The sequence below is a fragment of the Scomber scombrus genome, chromosome 18, assembly GCF_963691925.1.
Source record: "Scomber scombrus chromosome 18, fScoSco1.1, whole genome shotgun sequence".
Classification (NCBI taxonomy): domain Eukaryota; kingdom Metazoa; phylum Chordata; class Actinopteri; order Scombriformes; family Scombridae; genus Scomber; species Scomber scombrus.
The window spans coordinates 7,349,554-7,369,591 of NC_084987.1; the positions used below are offsets into that span (position 1 = coordinate 7,349,554).

The 20,038-nt window shown below is 39.5% G+C and overlaps 1 protein-coding gene across 1 annotated transcript; it reads right to left on the bottom strand.

Annotated features, from left to right (window-relative positions):
* Window positions 1-11,271: 11,271 nt before the first annotated feature.
* On the bottom strand, window positions 11,272-16,310 carry si:ch211-198m17.1 (uncharacterized). The gene is made up of 10 exons (XM_062438503.1): window positions 16,256-16,310; window positions 15,358-15,456; window positions 15,148-15,257; window positions 15,003-15,061; window positions 14,772-14,905; window positions 13,710-13,752; window positions 13,423-13,460; window positions 13,234-13,321; window positions 12,349-12,547; window positions 11,272-11,400 (listed from the first exon to the last, which is right to left on the bottom strand). The coding sequence occupies exons 1-10, from the start codon at window positions 16,308-16,310 to the stop codon at window positions 11,272-11,274; spliced, it is 954 nt and encodes a 317-aa protein (XP_062294487.1).
* Between the last annotated feature and the right edge of the window lie 3,728 nt (window positions 16,311-20,038).

A 20,038-nucleotide genomic window follows, 5' to 3' on the forward strand; every position in this document is an offset into this window, starting at 1 on the left:
TGGCTTGACTCCTCACTGCCTTGAGAATGCACACCGCTCCAATACAGGCTAATCCACTGCCCTGACAGTAATGGGAGGCAACACTAAGCATGTTTGGCCAGCATCCAATATGCCTTTTTCACACACACACACACACACACTTCCCAGACTCACACCGACACACGGATGCAACCACACCATCACCCATCATCTAATCTCTCCTCACCGGAGCGAGCAGAGGGTGTGGTCATACAGAAACTTGTAACATTTTCATCATGGAGGGAAACTACTGATGTTGACAACTGACACACTCCTACTCAGTGTCACTGAAACGCTGCCCCCCTCCCCAATCCCCCTTACACCCACCCCACACTGCTTCACAGCAGATGTCTATTATCTCTTTCTGTCTCCCCTCCTCTCTCTTTCTATTCTTACTTCTTCATGTCTGTAGAGCATAATGCCGGCCCTCCATCCCATCCTCCCTCCCTCTTTCTCTCTCCTCAGTCTCTCTGCATCACTCTGCAGTGCTACGGCGCTCTGCTCTCCCCACATACAGCCTGCCGTCAGCTGGCAGACGGAGGAAGAAAGGACAACACACACTGGATAACAGAGCATCCTGCCTTCCAGCTGATACCTTGTGTTCATGCAGAAAACAAAAAAGGTGTTGAGGTAGATGATTGTGGAAAGAAAATAGTAGAAACTGCCTTCTTACCTTCTCTTCTCTCTATCTCCTCCTCTCTCTCTCTCTATCTCTCTCGCTCCCTCTCAGTGTTTGTGTCCCTCCTGACTGCAGCCACACTGTTTCTCTCGCTCTGATTCCTCCTCCTTCCTTTTTCCTCCTTCTCCTCTGGCTGCTGCTCTCACAAACCTGCTGCCGCTGAGTGTCCGCCTCTTCCCCTCTTTCTCTCCCTCTGCCTCTTTCAGCCCCTCCCCTTACCACTCTCCTCCCTAACATCTCTGATGCGCTCTCTGTCCACAACACCAGTGGATGAAGAATGCCATAGAGGGGCTGAGATTTTATATTTTGCTGCCTACGTGATGCTGTAGGGCCAGTTCATGCCTCTTATATATTACACTATGTAACACAAATGTTGTTCTTGGGTAGTAAGTGTTATTTCCAAATGACTTATTCCTAAAAAAAAAAAGAAAAAAAGAAAATTGCTTTTATTCCCTTCAAACTTTGCTTATGTGACCTGGACAATGATATTTTGAAATTTGCCTATTTCCAATAAGAAAATCAGCAAATAAGCACAATTTAGAAGATTTTCGAGATTTACAATTATATTCTAAATCACTGTCGGGAATCAGTCTCTCATCATCATATCCACTGATTCACAGGTAGTTTTTTTCTGACTTTATGTGGATGAAAATGTGCAAATTTGCGTTTGCCCATTGGAAATAAATACATTTGAAAATATATTTTTCAGGTGAAAAAAGCAAAGTTTGAAGGGTAAAATAGGCATTTTCTTTACTTTCTAGGCATAAGCGATTAGGAAATAACACTTACTCTCCTGGAACAGAAAAGATGTGTTACACAGTGTTATCATTACATTCAAGTCACAGAGCCAAGCATCTGTTTTTATTAAATATACTGTAAATCCCTGTCCACCTTGCAGTATAACCTAGAATATCCTTTAACAACACTTACTGCAGTTTTTAATAACTACCTCATAGAATATACAGTTGTATGTATGCAATACATGTAATATTCATGACTTAACCGTACAAATTGTCCCTAAATCGAGCATGACTCATTTCTGAAACGCATCCATTCTCACCAAGAGATGCATGACTTACCAGCAAAGGCACGACTCACTAAAACAGCCAAGTAGATGTTTTAAAAAAGTAAATGGCAGACTGGTTCGTGTGCCAGAGATGTCACAGTCCAAGGTAGCTGGCTATTTCCAGAATCTGCAAAGAATCAGAAAATCTAAAATCTATCTAATCTATATTTTATACTACCAATGGATCAAATGGCTACATGTAATGTAAGAGGGGCACTCACAGTGACAAACCAAATGAGAATTACCACCTGACACAGATGTGGATAAATTAACATGTTAGGGTTCATTGTTTGGGTTTTATAGCTTGAAACTTAACTGTTTAGCTCAGTCTCACTGTTTTCACCAAACTTGTTCTGGTCAAAAGCTCTGATGAACACAAACCATCAAAAAGACAAAGTTAGCAACTAGCTGGTGAACATAATGGAACATTTAGCATCTAAAGAGCCAGATATGGCCCCTAAGAAGCTGGTGGAGACCAAACCAGAGCTGGAAGGAGAGTGAATATCGGACATTTTAAACCTGTATTAACTGAGTTTTTATGCACTTGACGGCACAAGTGTTCACAAAGTATGAACACAACACTGACATGAGGTCAGCTTTTAAGTAAATAGCAAACAGCTGCTTATAGGGCAACATTATCCTTCATTAAGAATCATGTCTCTGTCAACCTGGTGAATGTAAGTCGTATATTCATTTGTAGCTCTGTTTTGTTCAATCCCTTTTAACTCCTGAGAAATATCTCTGGCTCTTTAGCTGCTAAATGCTCCACTATGTTCACCAGCTAGTCTAAAGCTAACTGTGTCTGTTTGTGTGCAACAGTAAAGTTGCAGCCAGACCACTAAACAATGAGCTAAAACTTCCTATAAAGCTCAAAAAAGCTGAGGAGAGCTGCAGAGTTGCAGATCATTCAGTGCAGGTTCATGACTATGAGCAACGCCTCACATTACGCAATGTAATTTGATCAGCAAGGATTTACCTTTTACAAAATGAAATACTTATCTCTGTGACTCAAATGTAATTGATAATAGAGGCACAAACTGGGGCCATGAGATTCTCTAGATATGGTTGCCACAGTAAAGTCGTATCTCTGCCCTTTCACTTTGGTCTGATTCTGACGTGTTGTGGTGGCTAATTGGATCAGATATTCTGCCCCTCCCCCCCTCCTCCCCAAGCCTGGCAGGACTGAAGCTGAAGTTGTGGCGGCCCACATCCAGCTACGCAGCGGCTGCTTTCTCTTTGTCTGCACACATGTAGCTCACACAGCAGACACACAGCATCTTAATGACCAGTTGACCCCCCTGCCTTCCACACACACACACACACACACACACACACACACACACACACACACACACACACACACACACACACACACACACACACACACACACACTCCTCCTCCCCACCCCTTCATTCACATGATAATTGTGGGTGTTTCCAGTCTGTCTTTGTGCCTGGGTGCCCTCCCTCATGTCCTTACTGCTAAGGATCTCAGGATAAAAAGATTTGAACTGCACATGAAAATAAACCCTGAGTAGGCAGATACTAGAGAAATTGTCTATTAAAAAAAGGGATCTACATATGTTTTTCATACTGATCCGTGTGCACATACTAGAGTCAAATCAGGTGAAAGGTACTGTCCCCGACTGGCCAGGCAGTGGCTTTATGAAAAACATCCCAACATTGTGGTTATTTCTCATTAAGTGGGTTACATGTACCTACAAATACTACAAATCTACAGATATTTTATGGGTTTATATGGAACATAAATCAAACATTCAGTAAGTAACCAAAACCAATAACTGTGCAAATTCCTAAAAGATAACATGAAAAGTATGTGTTAAGGTGCTTGTTATTTAAGGTAGAAATATACAAAGCAGCGTGTAAAGACAATGTAATGGTAAAGGTTAAATCAGATTAGAAAAACAAATTATAGGGACTAACTGCATGCTGGTTTCCTGAAGTTAAAATGAAAACAAGTCTTTATTTATAAAACTTCAGAGTGCACAACTGCTGAGCTCACATAGGGAAGTATTGAGTTCAAAATACTATTTCATTTAATGTTTAAGACATAAGTATGAAATGTGTATGAATTTCTTATTTATTTATTTTTTGCATTGATTTTTGTTTAAACTGGTAATGTTTTTATATTGATAATCACCCAGTTGGAGATTTTACTGTAGTTGTATCAATAATCAATTAATCACCATTTATAGTGGAGATTATAACATACACACATAATATATTAATATATTATATAAACTTACTTTTTCCATGTCTCCCAGGTTATTAAGATGGTTTCTAATATGAAAACTCTCACTGTAAAATAAACAAATCAATAAATAAAAAAACTTGGGAGTCCTGACCTGTTACAGTCGAGTCAGTGCAGTGACAGCAGGTCAGCTGGGCAGATGGAGTATCCACACTCCAAACATCCCCATCAGCTACAGCGGAGGTCGTTATGGGTCTTCGGCCATATTGATTCAGTGGCATCTGCTAACCTCCTCCTCTGGGGAGCAGGGGAGACTGGCCTGATGTCCACAGTGTGGGATGAAGCAGGAGGTCCAAGCTGTGTTCTGATCCCTCAAATAGGTCATAAACTGGATCGGTGTGTGTGTTCAGTCAGCTCCGGAGGGACTACACAGTTGGAGCTGACATCAAATAATGGGGCACATTCTGGATATTCTGTGAGCCATTATTGTGTGCAGATGTACAGAGTGATGCTACATCGCAAAATGATGAAGCCGAGTAATTACTTACTATTTAAGAAGCTGCAGAAGCCAGACATGCCCTGTAGTGAAATAAGTCTGCCTCATTAGCTTTGTTTCATGTCAGTTCCCTCTGGCATCTCTATTCTCATGCATCCTCTGTGCAGGATGACAATGCAGAAATGACTCAAAAAGGTAATTAATTTGTACAAAAAATTCTAGTCTCTCTTATTGTACTCTTATCTCAGTCTGCGGATGTTCATCTTTCTAGACGTGGATGCACATTAAATCAGACTATAATAGTAGAACAATACATTAGATACTGTGGAGTAACTGCTTAGTATCATTTTTCTGCAGTGCTGGAGCAACCTGCTGTGCTGTATCACAGAACAGGAAAGCATTTTATACACAAAGAAAACGCTCAAAAATACTTTGAATCGTGCCTAAGCATTTCCCCGTGGTGGGCAACATGCCGAAACAAAACCCAGTTGGTGTGCCAAAAGTATGTGCGCTATTAGGCATAGATTATTTATAGAACTGTTAAATAGATAATAGCTAGAAGAGATATACATTCTCTAAAGGATGTTTTTTTTACCCTTGGATGGCAATTTATTATACTCATTAGAGACACTGCCGTATTGCCAGAGGGTCATCTGTAATCACAATGACTTCCAAATAGTGCATCAGCAGAAAAGTTTCCCTATTCTGTCATGATATCAATGTTTTTGGAGGTAAAAATATCTGCTCACAGCTAAATTGCAGTACTGCCTTTGTTTGTAGTGATTTAAGAATGAAAGAAGAAAGAATCCCCTCTGCTCAAAGTGAACACAAGACGGGAAACAAAAGCTAATAACTACCTCATAGAATATACAGTTGTATGTATGCAATAGATGCAATATTCATGACTTGTCTATACAAATTGTCCCTAAATCAAGCATAACTCATTTCTGAAACACATCCATTCTCCCCAAGCGCTGCATGACTTAGCAGCAAAGGCACGACTCACTAAAACAGCCAAGTATACGTATAAAAAAAAGTAAATGACAGACTGGTTTGTGTGCCAGAGATGTCACAGTCCAAGGTAGCTGGCAACAAGGCAGACAACAGAAATAAGTTGAATTAAAGGGGCTTTACTGAAATCAGCAAACTGAAGGCAGTCAAGAGTCAGGCAAATTATTTCAGACATGCACGCAGGTCAGGGACAAGCTGTGAGTCGATACACAGGCAGCAGACTGCAGAACAAGCAGCAGGCAGGAACACTGTAATTGAAGGTTAATGGAAGAATGGCTGCAACAAGGTATTTTAGCAATTAAGCAGTTTATATACTGTGGAGCTAATGGGGTAATGAGAGGCAGGTGTGCATGGAGGAGCAGGTCACATGACTGGCAAAGGCGGGAAAACACTATGAGGGCTACTAGTGGACAGGTGTGGAATGATAAGATTTGGAAAGATCCATGAAAATAAAGGTTTAGTTTAGTTTCTTCATTTTACTGAACGTACATAATCTACACATACAAATGTTATGGAAGTGATCTAATTCATGACTTCTATTTGTCTATCCAAAGCAACAATACTATACAACAAAAATAATCATCTTTGACAAAGTTGAAAGGAATAATCTTCATATTACTGTTGTGTTAGTCTTAGTGAGGCAAGTTTATCAATACATCATCTTCTAAACCAGGGGTGTCAAACTCATTTTAGCAAAAAATACAGTTTCAAAACAGTATAATAAGTTTCCTCAATAAATTGGAGTGTATAATTAAAAAAGAAACACTTGATCAAATGCACAGTAGTTTTTCATTTTTTATTTGACTAGTTAGAAGAAAATTTAAATAAATAAACATTTCTCCGATTACTGCTGTCTTTCATGCAAAGTAATAGATATATTTTTAACCTGTCTTAAGCCTCTAAAACCCTGTCAAATGAGACCATTCTGAGGACTGAATGGATCACAACACTTGTCCACACGGGCCATAATCTGTGATGAGGGTTCACCAGAAGAATTGCTTTATTTAAGGGATTACAAGAAAAAAAGGCTGAGGATTAGAGTATAAGATGTTCCTTCTATTTTGTCAATCCCATATATTAGATCTTAAGGTGTCAGTTTGCTGTGTAAGTGAAGAGGGATTAACAGAGATGAAGGCATCACCTCTCTGTATAATATTAACTGCAATCATATTTACTCTTCTCCCTTTCATCAGGTCGCTGCTGTTTGTCTGGAAGCAGGAGGCTTAATGTCCTCTCAGACTAATGCTCGCCCGGCGCCACGTCTTTCTCACCGTTCTCTCGGCCTGCAAGAGTCATCAATATGATTGTCTGTCTGGCCTTCTCTACATTATCTCCTGGCACTCCTCAAAGCCCTCCGGCTACTACCTCCTCTCCACCATCTGAGATAACAAGGGGGAGATGGGAAGATTACAAATCAGGTTGTAGCCAATCAGATTAAACGACTTTGATAAGGCAAATTTAGGGATGAAAAACAAGCTTGAGTCCAACACTTCGATTCTTTTCTTACCTTCTTAAACCCTGATATTTCTCATTTAATATAAATACCTGGCTGTTCCTCCATTGTTAAATATGAAGAAATGATTATATGTAGGCAGTGGAAATGACTGTGGCAAATACAATAGAATATATTTATTGTCAGTACACAATTACAGTGAGATTAGGTTTGCAACTTCTGTATTGATGCTATAAATAACAATAAATAATGCAAAAATAGATCAACGCAGACATAACTCAAAATTATGTTTAAAATGTCTCCAGTTCATTGTCATCAAAATATGAGCAGAAACAGAGAGACAAAACTTAATTATAATTTCAGAAGAAACCAATTCATTCTCTTCCTCTCATACAGCGTACATTTGAACATCCAGCTATTGCCACTGCTTAAAAATTACATTTATTTACGAAACATTCATCAGCCATAATAGTTGAATATTCCTTCTTTTCCGAATAAAAAACTATTGTTGAGCTCAGTTTAAATGGCTTTACATCGCTGGTTCTAATTCTATCAAGAGGGTGTAAAGCTGAGAAGGACCGTGGGGTGTTTTTGGCAGCTGTTAGCCGAGACCTATAAGGTTGCTGGGAAATGTTTCATAATTTTATGTACTTCACTGGCTGCTGCAGAGCTGCATTAGTGAAAGTGAATTACTGCCCTCTGTGTGACTTAATAGAAACCGAAGAGGGGAGGGAAAGAAAGCTGAGAAGAACCGGAGGGAGAGAATAACAGAGGCGGATTTCTGCTCATTCACAGCAATAAAATAGTAAAGCAGGTGGCCTCAGCTTCCTTTGTGGGCCTTTTGGCAGGAATTTATTAGATTGTTTTGTTGGCAATCGTGCATTGTTAAGTGTTTGCGTACGATCGTCTCCATCTGCTGCAGTTAAAAAGGCTCTAATCTTATCTTCAAAGTGCTTCAAATGCTTCTATCTTTCTTTCTTGTTTGGTTGTGAACTCAGCATCACACCTATAATATAATATTCACAGTCTTGATGAAGCAAAATTAGTTTTTAGGTGTTAAACTCTTAATAAATAATACTTAATCATGTTGTTTACTGAACTTTATCTTTAAATTGTATATTTAGTCATGAAGATTTTCAGAGTTTTCAAATGTTGCTTGATCGTATTGTTATTTCTCTATTGTTGTGATGCCAAATCAACTTTCTCCCAGATTCTTATACACAGTTTACTTGAAAAAGAACTATTTTAACATAATGTATTAGTCTTGCCATATTGATCCTGGCCAAAATTCATAAAAAGTTGTGTATACTTTAATCCATTACTCTAAACAAATACTGCTGGAGGTTGTGTATCTTTCAGTTGCACTGATTATGAAGAATTAGGTTGTACTTATATGTATTAGAATTCTCTTAGTGCCATTCTTTTCCAGATGAAACGATCAATAACTCATTGAGGAGCCTCATCTTTATCTCACCCAAAAAAAGTATGACTAGTTGAGACAGGCTTGATCTGCATAGCACTGCATCGCCTCTTCTCCCATCCTGGGGAACAGCCTCAGAGGGAGGAGGAAGTTCCTCAAGTTGGCGGTCCAGCTCGTTTGTCTCAGTGGCTCAATGCTTATTGGATTGTGTGCCCATTCCCACAGCTCCAGCAGGTCAAATGACTGGGATGTGTAGCTCACGGCCGTTAAGTGGTGTATCGATCAGACAGCCGAGCCTGGGGGGTGATGGGTTAGCAGACAGAGCCAGGACTTGGCAGGCTGGTAATAGGCACAAAATATGATGCATTCCTCCACTGATGAGAACTGCTAACTTGGTTTAAGTGTACAGAGAAGGATGGTTATTGTATACGAAGTAGAATATGAAGTGTATGATTTAAATGATGCTACAGTTTTTAAATCTGCATTTTCCTGCTGTTTATTGAAGTTAGTTTATCTTCAAAACACTTCAAATCTGACCAAAAAGTTCTTTTAACAATAAATTGGATTTTTAAAGAACTTAAATTTGGCATGAGGAAATTACCAAAATATAAAAAATATTTCTCTTGCATTATAAAATCAAATATACTAGAGCCAGACCCTGAAAACATGCTGCTCCTACAACATTGAATGGTGCACAGTAATTCAGTGAGTCACTTAATCTGTAATATCATTCAAATGTTCAGCTGCTCCATGACTTGATGCCTGTGTGGATTTCAGTCCAGTTCTTGCCTTAACTAAACTTACAAATATAATTTATGTTTGGTTTTTTTTATTATGTACAGTATTTACTTGTAAGAAAAGGAATTTGATAATTTTAAGAAACTGTGGTGAAATGAAATAAATTTGAGTGGTTGACAGTAAACATAAAAGACAATAAATCATCAAATGGACAAAGTAAATGTTAAAATTGAAATGGTGATATTCTTCAGTTTCCTTGACTTCACTTGAGCAGATTCCCTCCCAGTAAAGTTTTGTGGCAGATTTATTTGTACGCTTTCAGATGAGTATTAAAATCCAAAAATCCAGCCTTGCAACTGGCATTAGTTTTAAGCCACAGATCAGAGTGCTGCACAGTACACACATATATGAACCCACTATATACATGCAAATATTAATCAACATGTCCATCTAATTTGTACCCCCTGCATGCAAGTCGCAGTGTTCCAGTGACCCAGTGCCCAAGATTAAAGCCTGGCAAAGCCAGATTTAGCCTCCCAGCAAACAAAATCCAGCTTTTAAGAGCCTGAGGAGCAGATTCGATTCTAATGCCATAGCAACACACTGCCAGGCAACTTTTGCACGAACACCAACATGAACTCCTGAGACTTTGTGACACTTTTTACCTCAGGGTGAAATATCACTACACAGTGAGATGGAGCGTTCCTAGGTAAAATGCAAAGTCGACATCAACTCCTTTTATAGGAACAATCCAATTTACAATGTGATTCATGTGGCCATTTACTTACTGTAGCCTGACGCTGCTGTGATATGCATAATGAAATGCGTCATACTTGAATATCATTCTCTTAAATTCAAAGTGGTGGTGTTTGTGAATGCGGTAAAGAAATTCAAATGTTGAACTCTGCAGATGCTGATTTTCATTCTGAACATTAGGACAGCCAGTTTAATTACATTAAAGTGGATGTATGAACAAATCAAAAGTCAGTTTAAAGCTCTATATAGTCTTAGTCCTTTGATCAATTCATATATTTAGATATTTCTGACTCTTCAGATGTCTACTCTTCTGTACACAGCTAATGATTAGTGGTATAAATACGCTATAAAAACCTCAGAAAGGCACACCATGTTGAATTAGTGGGCAATGAAGCTGTTCATGATCTGATACTACTAACTGCATCCATAAATGATGACAAACAAAGTAGTTGTTGAAATTAATTTATTTCCATTGCACACACACATACGCGCACACATGCACACATAGACACACCCACATTCTCTGCCAAAAAGATCTTCAATAATTTACAGAAACTTGACACACTTATAAAATAGTGCACTGTCTCAGACATACGAGGATAAATATATATATTTATATATGTATATGTATAAGAGTCTTCAAAAGAAATGTATTCAAGTGATAATTGGCACATCCAGCAGACAGGCTTTATCACCAGCTTTGCATAATGCTTTCCTATTTGCCAAACAGATCATTAAAACAGGCACATTTTGCAAGTGCAGCTTCAACAAATACAGAAAACTCCACTTTAGACTGCTACAATATAAATCCCTTTAAAAATACCCAAAACCAGGGATCCAGCCCCTTTAGTCATTGAAGATTTATTTTTCTAAAAACTAATCAAAAAGAAAAAGAAAAAAAAAGAATCTATAGTAGCCCTGTAAATCCCACATTCGATTCAAATGGAAAACTGGTGGTAAACTTAACACACATTTAAGTGCAATTAGCAAAATAAGAATCACACAGCTTAATTTTCAAAGACTACAGGAGGATTTTTTTTAAAGCTTAGAAAAGTCAGCAGTATATTCAAAAACAGTACTGAGCAACAGTGACATCTACTGGTTATAATCAGTAACATTTAGCCTATTGAAGGCCTGATAAATACAATATCACTTGTCTAAAAATTGTTCAGAAATTCTTGCTTGTGTTAATGAATCTCTTTGGTGGCTGTTCCCGAGTTTTTGTTTCTTTGTTTGTTTGTTTACGTTTTTACGAAATGTCTTTTCTGATTTGTCATTAAACCAGGACAGTCCAAAAGTACCTTTAATAAAAACCCAGTCTTGCTCAGGAAACGTGCCTGTGGTCCCAGAGTTTTAAATCAGTGACTTCTTTTTGATTTTCTCCAAACTTCAACATGGATGTCTTCTTAGCTGCCCAGATGCTCAGTTGTTGCCGTCATCTCCTGGTAAGAAGTAGGGGTTCTCGTGGCCTTGAACCAGATATGAATAACGGGATGGATTTTTACCTTTGAATGTCTTCATTCCATCTGGGTTGAGATCATATGATCCTGTCTGAAATACCAGTCAAACCAGTCCATAGGTTAGTGTCTTTCAGATGTAGAGTCTTCACACATTCACTCACTTCATTCACACTCACAAAAACCAAGCGCACATGCACCAGTAACCACAGTCACCAAAGTGCAGTAAGAATGAAAAACTACTTATGACTACTCCCAAACTAGCATCAGATTAATTCCTTTGAACTGTCATTCACAAGATTAAGCATGAGGATGAAAGCACACTGCTTTCCACAACAATCAGAGATCTCTCATGACGTTTCCCATCACCCGCAAACTCCGTCACCGTAATTCCCACTGTGGCAAGTGTAAATCATTAGAATCAGAATCTAAAAGCAAAGCCTTACCTTTTTCCATCCTCTGTGCTTCTGATGAAAACCCTAAAGCAACACACTGGGAGTCAGGCAAAGCAGGGAGCATGGGAAGGAGCTATGATCTAATACTATAAACATTCTGGATGATTGGGTTTAACATACTGTTGTGCATTGGATTGAAAACATATTATCAAAGCATGTAATCTGTGTCTGAAATGATACAGGGTAGCTATGTGCCCAGTGAGCATGGATTTGGTGATTTACAGGTCAAATAACCTCTAGTTGTCTGGAGTTAAAAAATGGCTAAGGTGAGGTAGAAATGCATCTAGGGTAGCTCCTACCCACACACTTAAATGTGGTTATATTGTATTGAAATACTGAAACAGCAGTTATTTGAAGCTTAGACCACTAAAAATAAGTTAACTTTTCTACTTATAGCCAGATTTCAACCTAGACAAGATGTATTTTTCACCAATAAACCCATGCTTTCTGGTTGGATTTGTTACAAAGCAGATGCAAAAGGACGGGGCAACATTGAACAAACTGAAGGCTGATTTATTGGATCAACAAGATTAGTGGTGAGTAGTTCACACGACAACGGCGGCATAAGAACGGCTGCGATAACTCACCAGTCCGTTGGTTTGATGCTTTTTGTCCACCAAGGTATGAGTGCTGCCCCCTTCTGTCATCTCAATGGGAGGAGCCGAATCCCAGTTAGTGGTGGCACGAGGGATGGGGGTGATGCCAGCGGGCCAGGTCTGATTTACTTCACCTGATGAGTAAGGACTGCTGCTGCTGTTGACTGGCTTGCTCTTAGAGCATCTCCTCCTATTGTACAGACAGAGGGTAATGTATGTGTGAGCACACTGAAAGAGATCCATGCCAAAGAGCTCCAAAAACAACTGGAACTACTAACTAGAGCACCAAATAAATCCACAGCTATAAATACTCCCAATAATTCCTATACTTCCTCCTTTTTGAGCAAAATCTCTTAAAATATACAGTGCCCAGCTGCTTTAGAAAAACTACATTTGAAACTATATATTTGTGACCTGAACCAACACATTGTTGTCAATAGGAAAAGTACAGTATAACACCAGCCTTATTTACCTCCCAGTAAACATGAATGTGGTGATTTGCAAGTCAAAAGAGCATCAGCATTAAAACACAGCTCAATTTGTGAGGTTTCTAGACACCTAGGTTAACATTACAAATGTTGCTTCAACAACCTTTTAATGACTCCATTTCAGGGTGAAGCATGTCATAATTACACATTAAAATACATGCAATACAGTTGTAGCTGGAAAACACATGTATGTATTTCTAGATGTCTCCTCTGAGTTGACTCTAGTTTTGCATATGCACACCTGCAGATATCCAAAGCCATATTTACACGGCTAATGTTTGTATAGTTACTGACGCAATGTATAAAAATACATGGGCTGATTATATGCTGTGCAAGTAAATCAAATAGGGCGTGTAAAGGTGGGAGAAGCTTTTTAAATTATTCTCACCAGCAGCAGTAAATAAGCAAAGCCAAGATAAGGATGAGAAGAACTCCTCCGAGTACACAGGAGATGACCACGACTGCCAGCAGAGCCGCTGTTAACACACACATAAGGCACACATATTATGAATTTCTGGGGTCAGTAAATAACTGCTGCTAAATTATTTTTTGCTTCTGTAACAATGTGATTACTCACAGTCTTTGCAATTGAAGCCAGAATATCCAAATGGACATCTGAAAGACAAGAGCAGATTTTAAACACATCATATTCGCATTTTAGGGTTGTCCTGTAGCATCCTAATGAACTTTAACAATGAATCCACATGAGGGAGCCAGTAACTGCGCGTCAACCTGTCCCATGCACGCACACACACACACACACACACACACACACACACAGAGTGACACACTGACACTCTGCAATAACTGAAAAACATGCAAAACATACCCTGTAAGCAAAATGTGAAATATGAGGGTACTCACGATTGGCAGATGTCTCCCACTGCCCTTTGCCCACTTGGACAAGCTGCAACGAGAAACACCATTACATAAACACAGCCAGACACACACACACACACACATAAACAATGTCCAAAGAAACTGACATGAGAAAATAACAAGCTACAGTTTCCAACTCAGACTCAGTAAATGGAGAAGTATTGCATGCTTGGTTGGGCAATCAATGAAAACATGACCACAATGAGAGCCTCTTCATACGGAGGCAGCATGATGACCATTACAAACAAGGGCATAATAGTACATTATGTTTTCTCCTGGGAAAGGAACTGTATGCAGCTTAATGTCTTTATTAGCTCTTCCTATAGCTGCTCTCTGTGGTCACAACCCTCCACAGAGAGAGAGAAAAGGTTGTGATTCTTCCACTTGTTTCCAGGGAAACAACCCCATTAAAAAGAAATACATTTGAGAGATAAATGAACTAAGGTTCAAAGGTCGGCGCTGAGAAAAGGCTACAGCTCTTGACCTTGTCTCTGAGTCTCACTCCCTGTTGTTTCCCCCCCTCATTCTCACACAAAAGTATTTCAGCGGGTATAAGAAGGTTTTGTTACATCAGCTAGATTAGCCGAGAAACTTTCACTTGAACTTGTCCTCAGACTCTGCGGGTCGTCAGAGTCTTAAAGTTTATATGACACTTTAATATTCATATGGCAGCAGATTACAGTACAGAGTGAAGTATTCTTATTCAAACCTAACACTGGTCTTAAATAATGAGATAAATCAAGAATATTAATCCATAAAGAGATAAATAGTTGATATTACCTTTGCAACTTCTATTTGAGTACACGTCGGACACGAAGCCTCCTTTACAGGAACAAACAGCCTGGCCATCACTATTAAAGCATGTTGTACTCAAGACATCACAAGGTACTGGCTCCTCCACACACAGGTTTATACCTTAGACAGAGAGGGTTTAAAACAGGTGTGTAAGAAAAACATTTTACTTGAGATAACGTAGCCTGTGGCTCATATATTTTAGTTTCCCCTCCACAATCAAACTTCCCTTTACTTTGTATTAGGTATATTTACCTGAAAATGCAGCATTAGCCAATAAACTGTTTGATGACATGTTTATGAACTTCTGGATGGTCTGTTCAACTGACTCTTGAGTGACATCGGTTTTGTCAAAGATGTTATTCACATTCGCTCTCACACTTCCTGGTCTGGAGAAAATAAAGAGAAACGCCAAAAGAGCTTAGAAATCTTTTGTAATATGTGGCATAATTTCTGTTTGTAGGAGGAGAAAGTGAAAATACTCACTGAAGTGCTACAACTTCAGACTTTATGTACCCCGGCTGATCTTTGAGGGCATTGTTGAGCTATGAAACAGAAAATGTGTTTTAATGAGACAGGAGCATGTATCACTGTAAAAGTATTCAACGTGTTTTGTGAGCTCTGGACGCACCACTGCTGAGATGCTATGCGCCGTTGTCTGGAATTCACTTGAGGACCTGTTGAACATTTCCTTTTTGAATGACAAGGAGGTGAGATGAAGCTGGCCTGCGTACACTTGGGCTGAGTGAAAAAAAATGAGAGGAGAAAAAGAAGCAAAAGGTCTTTCAGAAAAAGTCTCATTGGCACCTTCCTACTCTGATCTGATTTGTAATGTTCTTACCTTTTTCGCAACGGCCATTAATGAAGAAGGTATCAGAGAGACACTGGCAGGTTCCATTAAGACACTTGCTGTCAAGTGGGCATGAGTCAGAAGTACATTCTAGCATAGGGACAAAAGAAAAATTATGCATTTATAACCCAGCAATCAGATTTTTTTCTCATTTCAACTAAATCTGAACCTTTTGTCATTATAAGCAATTTTTCGCAAAAAATAATGCATTAAAAAAATGATCTCAAACAATGTGAGCAGGAACATTTAATGGTAAACCAGCTAATTTCTTACATCTTTTCAAATTGACTTCTATTAAGTAATCTGCTGTTGTGTTTGGTTTAGGATTAAAAACCAGCATGCATCTGGCTTTCAAAAGCACAATGGGCCTCATGCAAAAACATTTTGGCATTCTCATCCTAAAACTTTGAGGTTTGAAAGGGTAGATGAATATTATAGTCTACAGACATGATGTTACACTGTCAGGTGGAACAGAAGGTAATAATGGACAGAGACCTGCAGAAAGACCCAGAGTCAGCAATAATTACTGACATGTATAGGTTGTTGCACCAAAATATGCCAATAAAAACCATTGGTGTTTGAAAAAGACTAGTCACAGCTGTGAAAAATTAGACTGGTGCCTCTGGAAAATTGCCCTAAAATGTCTAAGTTAAACAAGCGTTTCTCATCCTTGAATACAAAGATTATTAATGAGACAGAACAGGTCTGAACTGGTAAATTTTGACTGAAAATTCTAAGTATGTGATGAATTTTATTAAATCACTTCCAAGTGCCTCTTAAAATGAATCTGTTTGTAGGTGTGGTTGTTGTATGAGGCCTGGACCATATGATCTCACCACGACATACAACAAGACAAATGATATCAAACTCTTTGAAGAAAGGTACAAACCTTTAACTGGACCCACAGTAGGGATGGTTGGGGGTACTGTGGAGATGGTGGTCATCTCTATTGTTGTCGGGCTGGTGACAAGGATGGTGGTACCAGAAATGGAGGTGCTGGTGGTCGCAGCAGTGCTGGTGGTCAGAGTAGTGACGTGGGATGAGGTTGTGGTCATGTCAGTGGCTGGTTGAGTAGAATGAGTCAGAGTGGAGATTTCTACTGTGTGGAAAAACATGTTACAGTCAGTCAAAAGACACTCAGTCACATAATTAAGTCAATGGCACCAACTAACTTTACATACAGTACATGATCCAGTATAAAGCTGCATACAGCAAAAGTATTATACTATTATGACAAATTACAATTACAAATTATGCCTACGCAAAAAGCTGTATATTCACCACAAATCAGAGACTGGCTCGGCTTCTGTATTGAGTGTAATTTGCTGACAACACATTACATTATTTGATGGGAATTACAGTCTTAATATGAGCACACTGGTGCTATGGCAAACTCTTGATGCTATAGACTGTTAACTACCAGATATACATATATATTTACATAACCACAGATCACAGCAGTCACTTTTAGACTGACTTTGTGTCTTCACTTTTGGATTGAGTTCATACAATGCAAGATGGAGAGACTCGAAACTTGTTTGAGATAAGTAATTCAACATTATGTTTTTCCTTTGTTTTCAGTTTAATTAGCCCTGCTGAATGTATAGTAATTGATTGTGCTGATTGAAAACAGAAAATCCCACTGCTATTGCATTTCTTTACATGGGAGCTCAGTTCTGAATGTTGGATTGTGAGACATTCCTTAAAAAACCTATAAGGAGGAGCTTTCAAAACAGCCACAAATCATTTCAAAAGCAATTACAAGCGTAAAACAATGGTTGTCCAGGAGGTTGGAAATCAATGTAAAAACTTGATAAGTGTCAGCAGTTTTATAAAATATGTACAACTTAGGTTTATTGGCTTAAACATCCAAACTACTGTACCAGACTAAGCTGCTGTCATATAACTAAGGATTGAGAATGTATTGCTCACAGACTTGACTTAAGTAAGGTTAAGACTTGACTTAATGTCACCAAGTCATTAAAAATACATTAAACATCTTTACACTTTAGATAAGGCAGGACTTCGTCATACGCAGTTGTCAAAAGATGCTGTGTCATTAATAAAGGCAAATAAGAGGCCTGAAAAACTTTCGGTGACTTGCAACTTGTTTTTTGAGGAACTATGATTTAAATAGATAAAAACAGCTCTGCATTTAGCATGTTACCTGTTACCTGTTATCTGAATGTTATAGCATATTATTCAAGAACACAACAGTTATCATGCAGTTAGTCATACCTCCTGAGGTTGTTGTTGAGGGAGTAAGGGTGGTGATAGTGGTTGTATTTCCACTGGGGGATGAGGTGCTACTGCCTGGGGGTGGGAGTGGAGGGGGAGAGCTGGAGGTGGAGTTGGAGGTAGGTGAAGATGATGGGGGTCCAGGTGGGAGTGTGGTCATTTTTGTTCTACTGGTTGTATTAGTGATGAGAGTTGAAGGTGCAGTGGTAGAGGTGGGAGTCTCAGGAGAGGTGTTAGTAGAGGGTGTTCGTGCAGTTGTAGGTAATACAGTTGTAGAGTTTTGGGGGGTTACTGTACTTGTAGCTGTTGTGCTGTTGAAGGTCTGTGCAGTTGAAGTGATGGAAGTTGTGCTGCTGTTGGTCTGTGCAGTCGGCGTGATGGAAGTTGTGCCATTGATGGTCTTTGTAGTTAGTGTGGTGAAAGTTGTGGTGTTGTTTGGCATTTTAGTCGGGGTGATCGAAGTGTTGTTATTGTGTGTGGTCAAAGTTGTGGCATTGTTTGGCATTTCAGTCGGGGTGATTGAAGTGTCGTTATTGTGTGTGGTCATAGTTGTGGCATTGTTTGGCATTTCAGTCGGGGTGATTGAAGTGTCGTTATTGTGTGTGGTCAAAGTTGTGTAGTTGTTTTGTGTGGTTAGTGCGGTCAAAGTTGTGTCGTTGTTGTGTGTAGTTAGCATGGTGAAAGTTGTGGCATTGTTTGGCATTTCAGTCGGGGTGATTGAAGTGTTGTTATTGTGTGTGGTCATAGTTGTGGCATTGTTTGGCATTTCAGTCGGGGTGATTGAAGTGTCGTTATTGTGTGTGGTCAAAGTTGTGTAGTTGTTTTGTGTGGTTAGTGCGGTCAAAGTTGTGTCGTTGTTGTGTGTAGTTAGCGTGGTGAAAGTTGTGGCATTGTTTGGCATTTCAGTCGGGGTGATTGAAGTGTCGTTATTGTGTGTGGTTAGTGCGGTCAAAGTTGTGGCATTGTTTGGCATTTCAGTCGGGGTGATTGAAGTGTCGTTGTTGTGTGTGGTTAGTGCGGTCAAAGTTGTGTCGTTGTTGTGTGTAGTTAGTGTGGTGAAAGTTGTGGCATTGTTTGGCATTTCAGTCGGGGTGATTGAAGTGTCGTTATTGTGTGTGGTTAGTGTGGTCAAAGTTGTGGCATTGTTTGTCATTTCAGTCGGGGTGATTGAAGTGTCGTTGTTGTGTGTGGTTAATGCGGTCAAAGTTGTGTCGTTGTTGTGTGTAGTTAGTGTGGTGAAAGTTGTGGCATTGTTGTGTGTAGTTAGTGTAGTGAAAGTTGTGGCATTGTTTGGCATTTCAGTCGGGGTGATTGAAGTGTTGTCGTTGTTGTGCGTGGTCAAAGTTGTGTCGTTGTTGTGTGTAGTTAGCATGGTCAAAGTTGTGGCATTGTTTGGCATTTCAGTCGGGATGATTGAAGTGTCGTTGTTGTGTGTGGTCAAAGTTGTGTCATTGTTGTGTGTGGTTAGTGTGGTCAAAGTTGTGTCATTGTTGTGTGTGGTTAGTGTAGTGAAAGTTGTGGCATTGTTTGGCATTTCAGTCGGGGTGATTGAAGTGTTGTTGTTGTCGTGCGTGGTCAAAGTTGTGTCGTTGTTGTGTGTAGTTAGCATGGTCAAAGTTGTGGCATTGTTTGGCATTTCAGTCGGGGTGATTGAAGTGTTGTTGTTGTGTGTGGTCAAATTTGTGTCATTGTTGTGTGTGGTTAGTGCGGTTAAAGTTGTGTCGTTGTTGTGTGTAGTTAGTGTGGTGAAAGTTGTGGTGTTGTTTGGCATTTTAGTCGGGGTGATTGAAGTGTTGTCGTTGTTGTGCGTGGTTAGTGTGTTTAAAGTTGTGTCGTTGTTGTGTGTGGTGAGTGTGTTTAAAGTTGTGTCGTTGTTGTGTGTGGTGAGTGTGGTCCAAGTTGTGTCATTGTTTGGTATTTCAGTCGGGGTGATTGAAGTGTCGTTGTTGTGTGTGGTAAGTGTGGCCAAAGTTGTGTCGTTGTTGTGTGTGGTTAGTGCGGTTAAAGTTGTGTCGTTGTTGTGTGTAGTTAGTGTGGTGAAAGTTGTGTCGTTGTTGTGTGTGGTGAGTGAGGTTATAGTTGTCGCATTGTTTGGCATTTCAGTCGGGATGATTGAAGTGTTGTTGTGTGTGGTCAAAGTTGTGTCATTGTGTGTGGTTAGTGTGGTCAAAGTTGTGTCGTTGTTGTGTGCGTTTAGTGTGGTCAAACTTGTGTCGTTGTTGTGTGTGGTTAGTGTGGTCATAGTTGTGGTATTGTTTGGCATTTCAGTCGGGGTGATTGAAGTGTCATTGTTGTGTGTGGTCATAGTTGTGTCGTTGTTGTGTGTGGTTAGTGTGGTCAAAGTTGTGTCGTTGTTGTGTGCGTTTAGTGTGGTCAAACTTGTGTCGTTGTTGTGTGTGGTTAGTGTGGTCATAGTTGTGGTATTGTTTGGCAT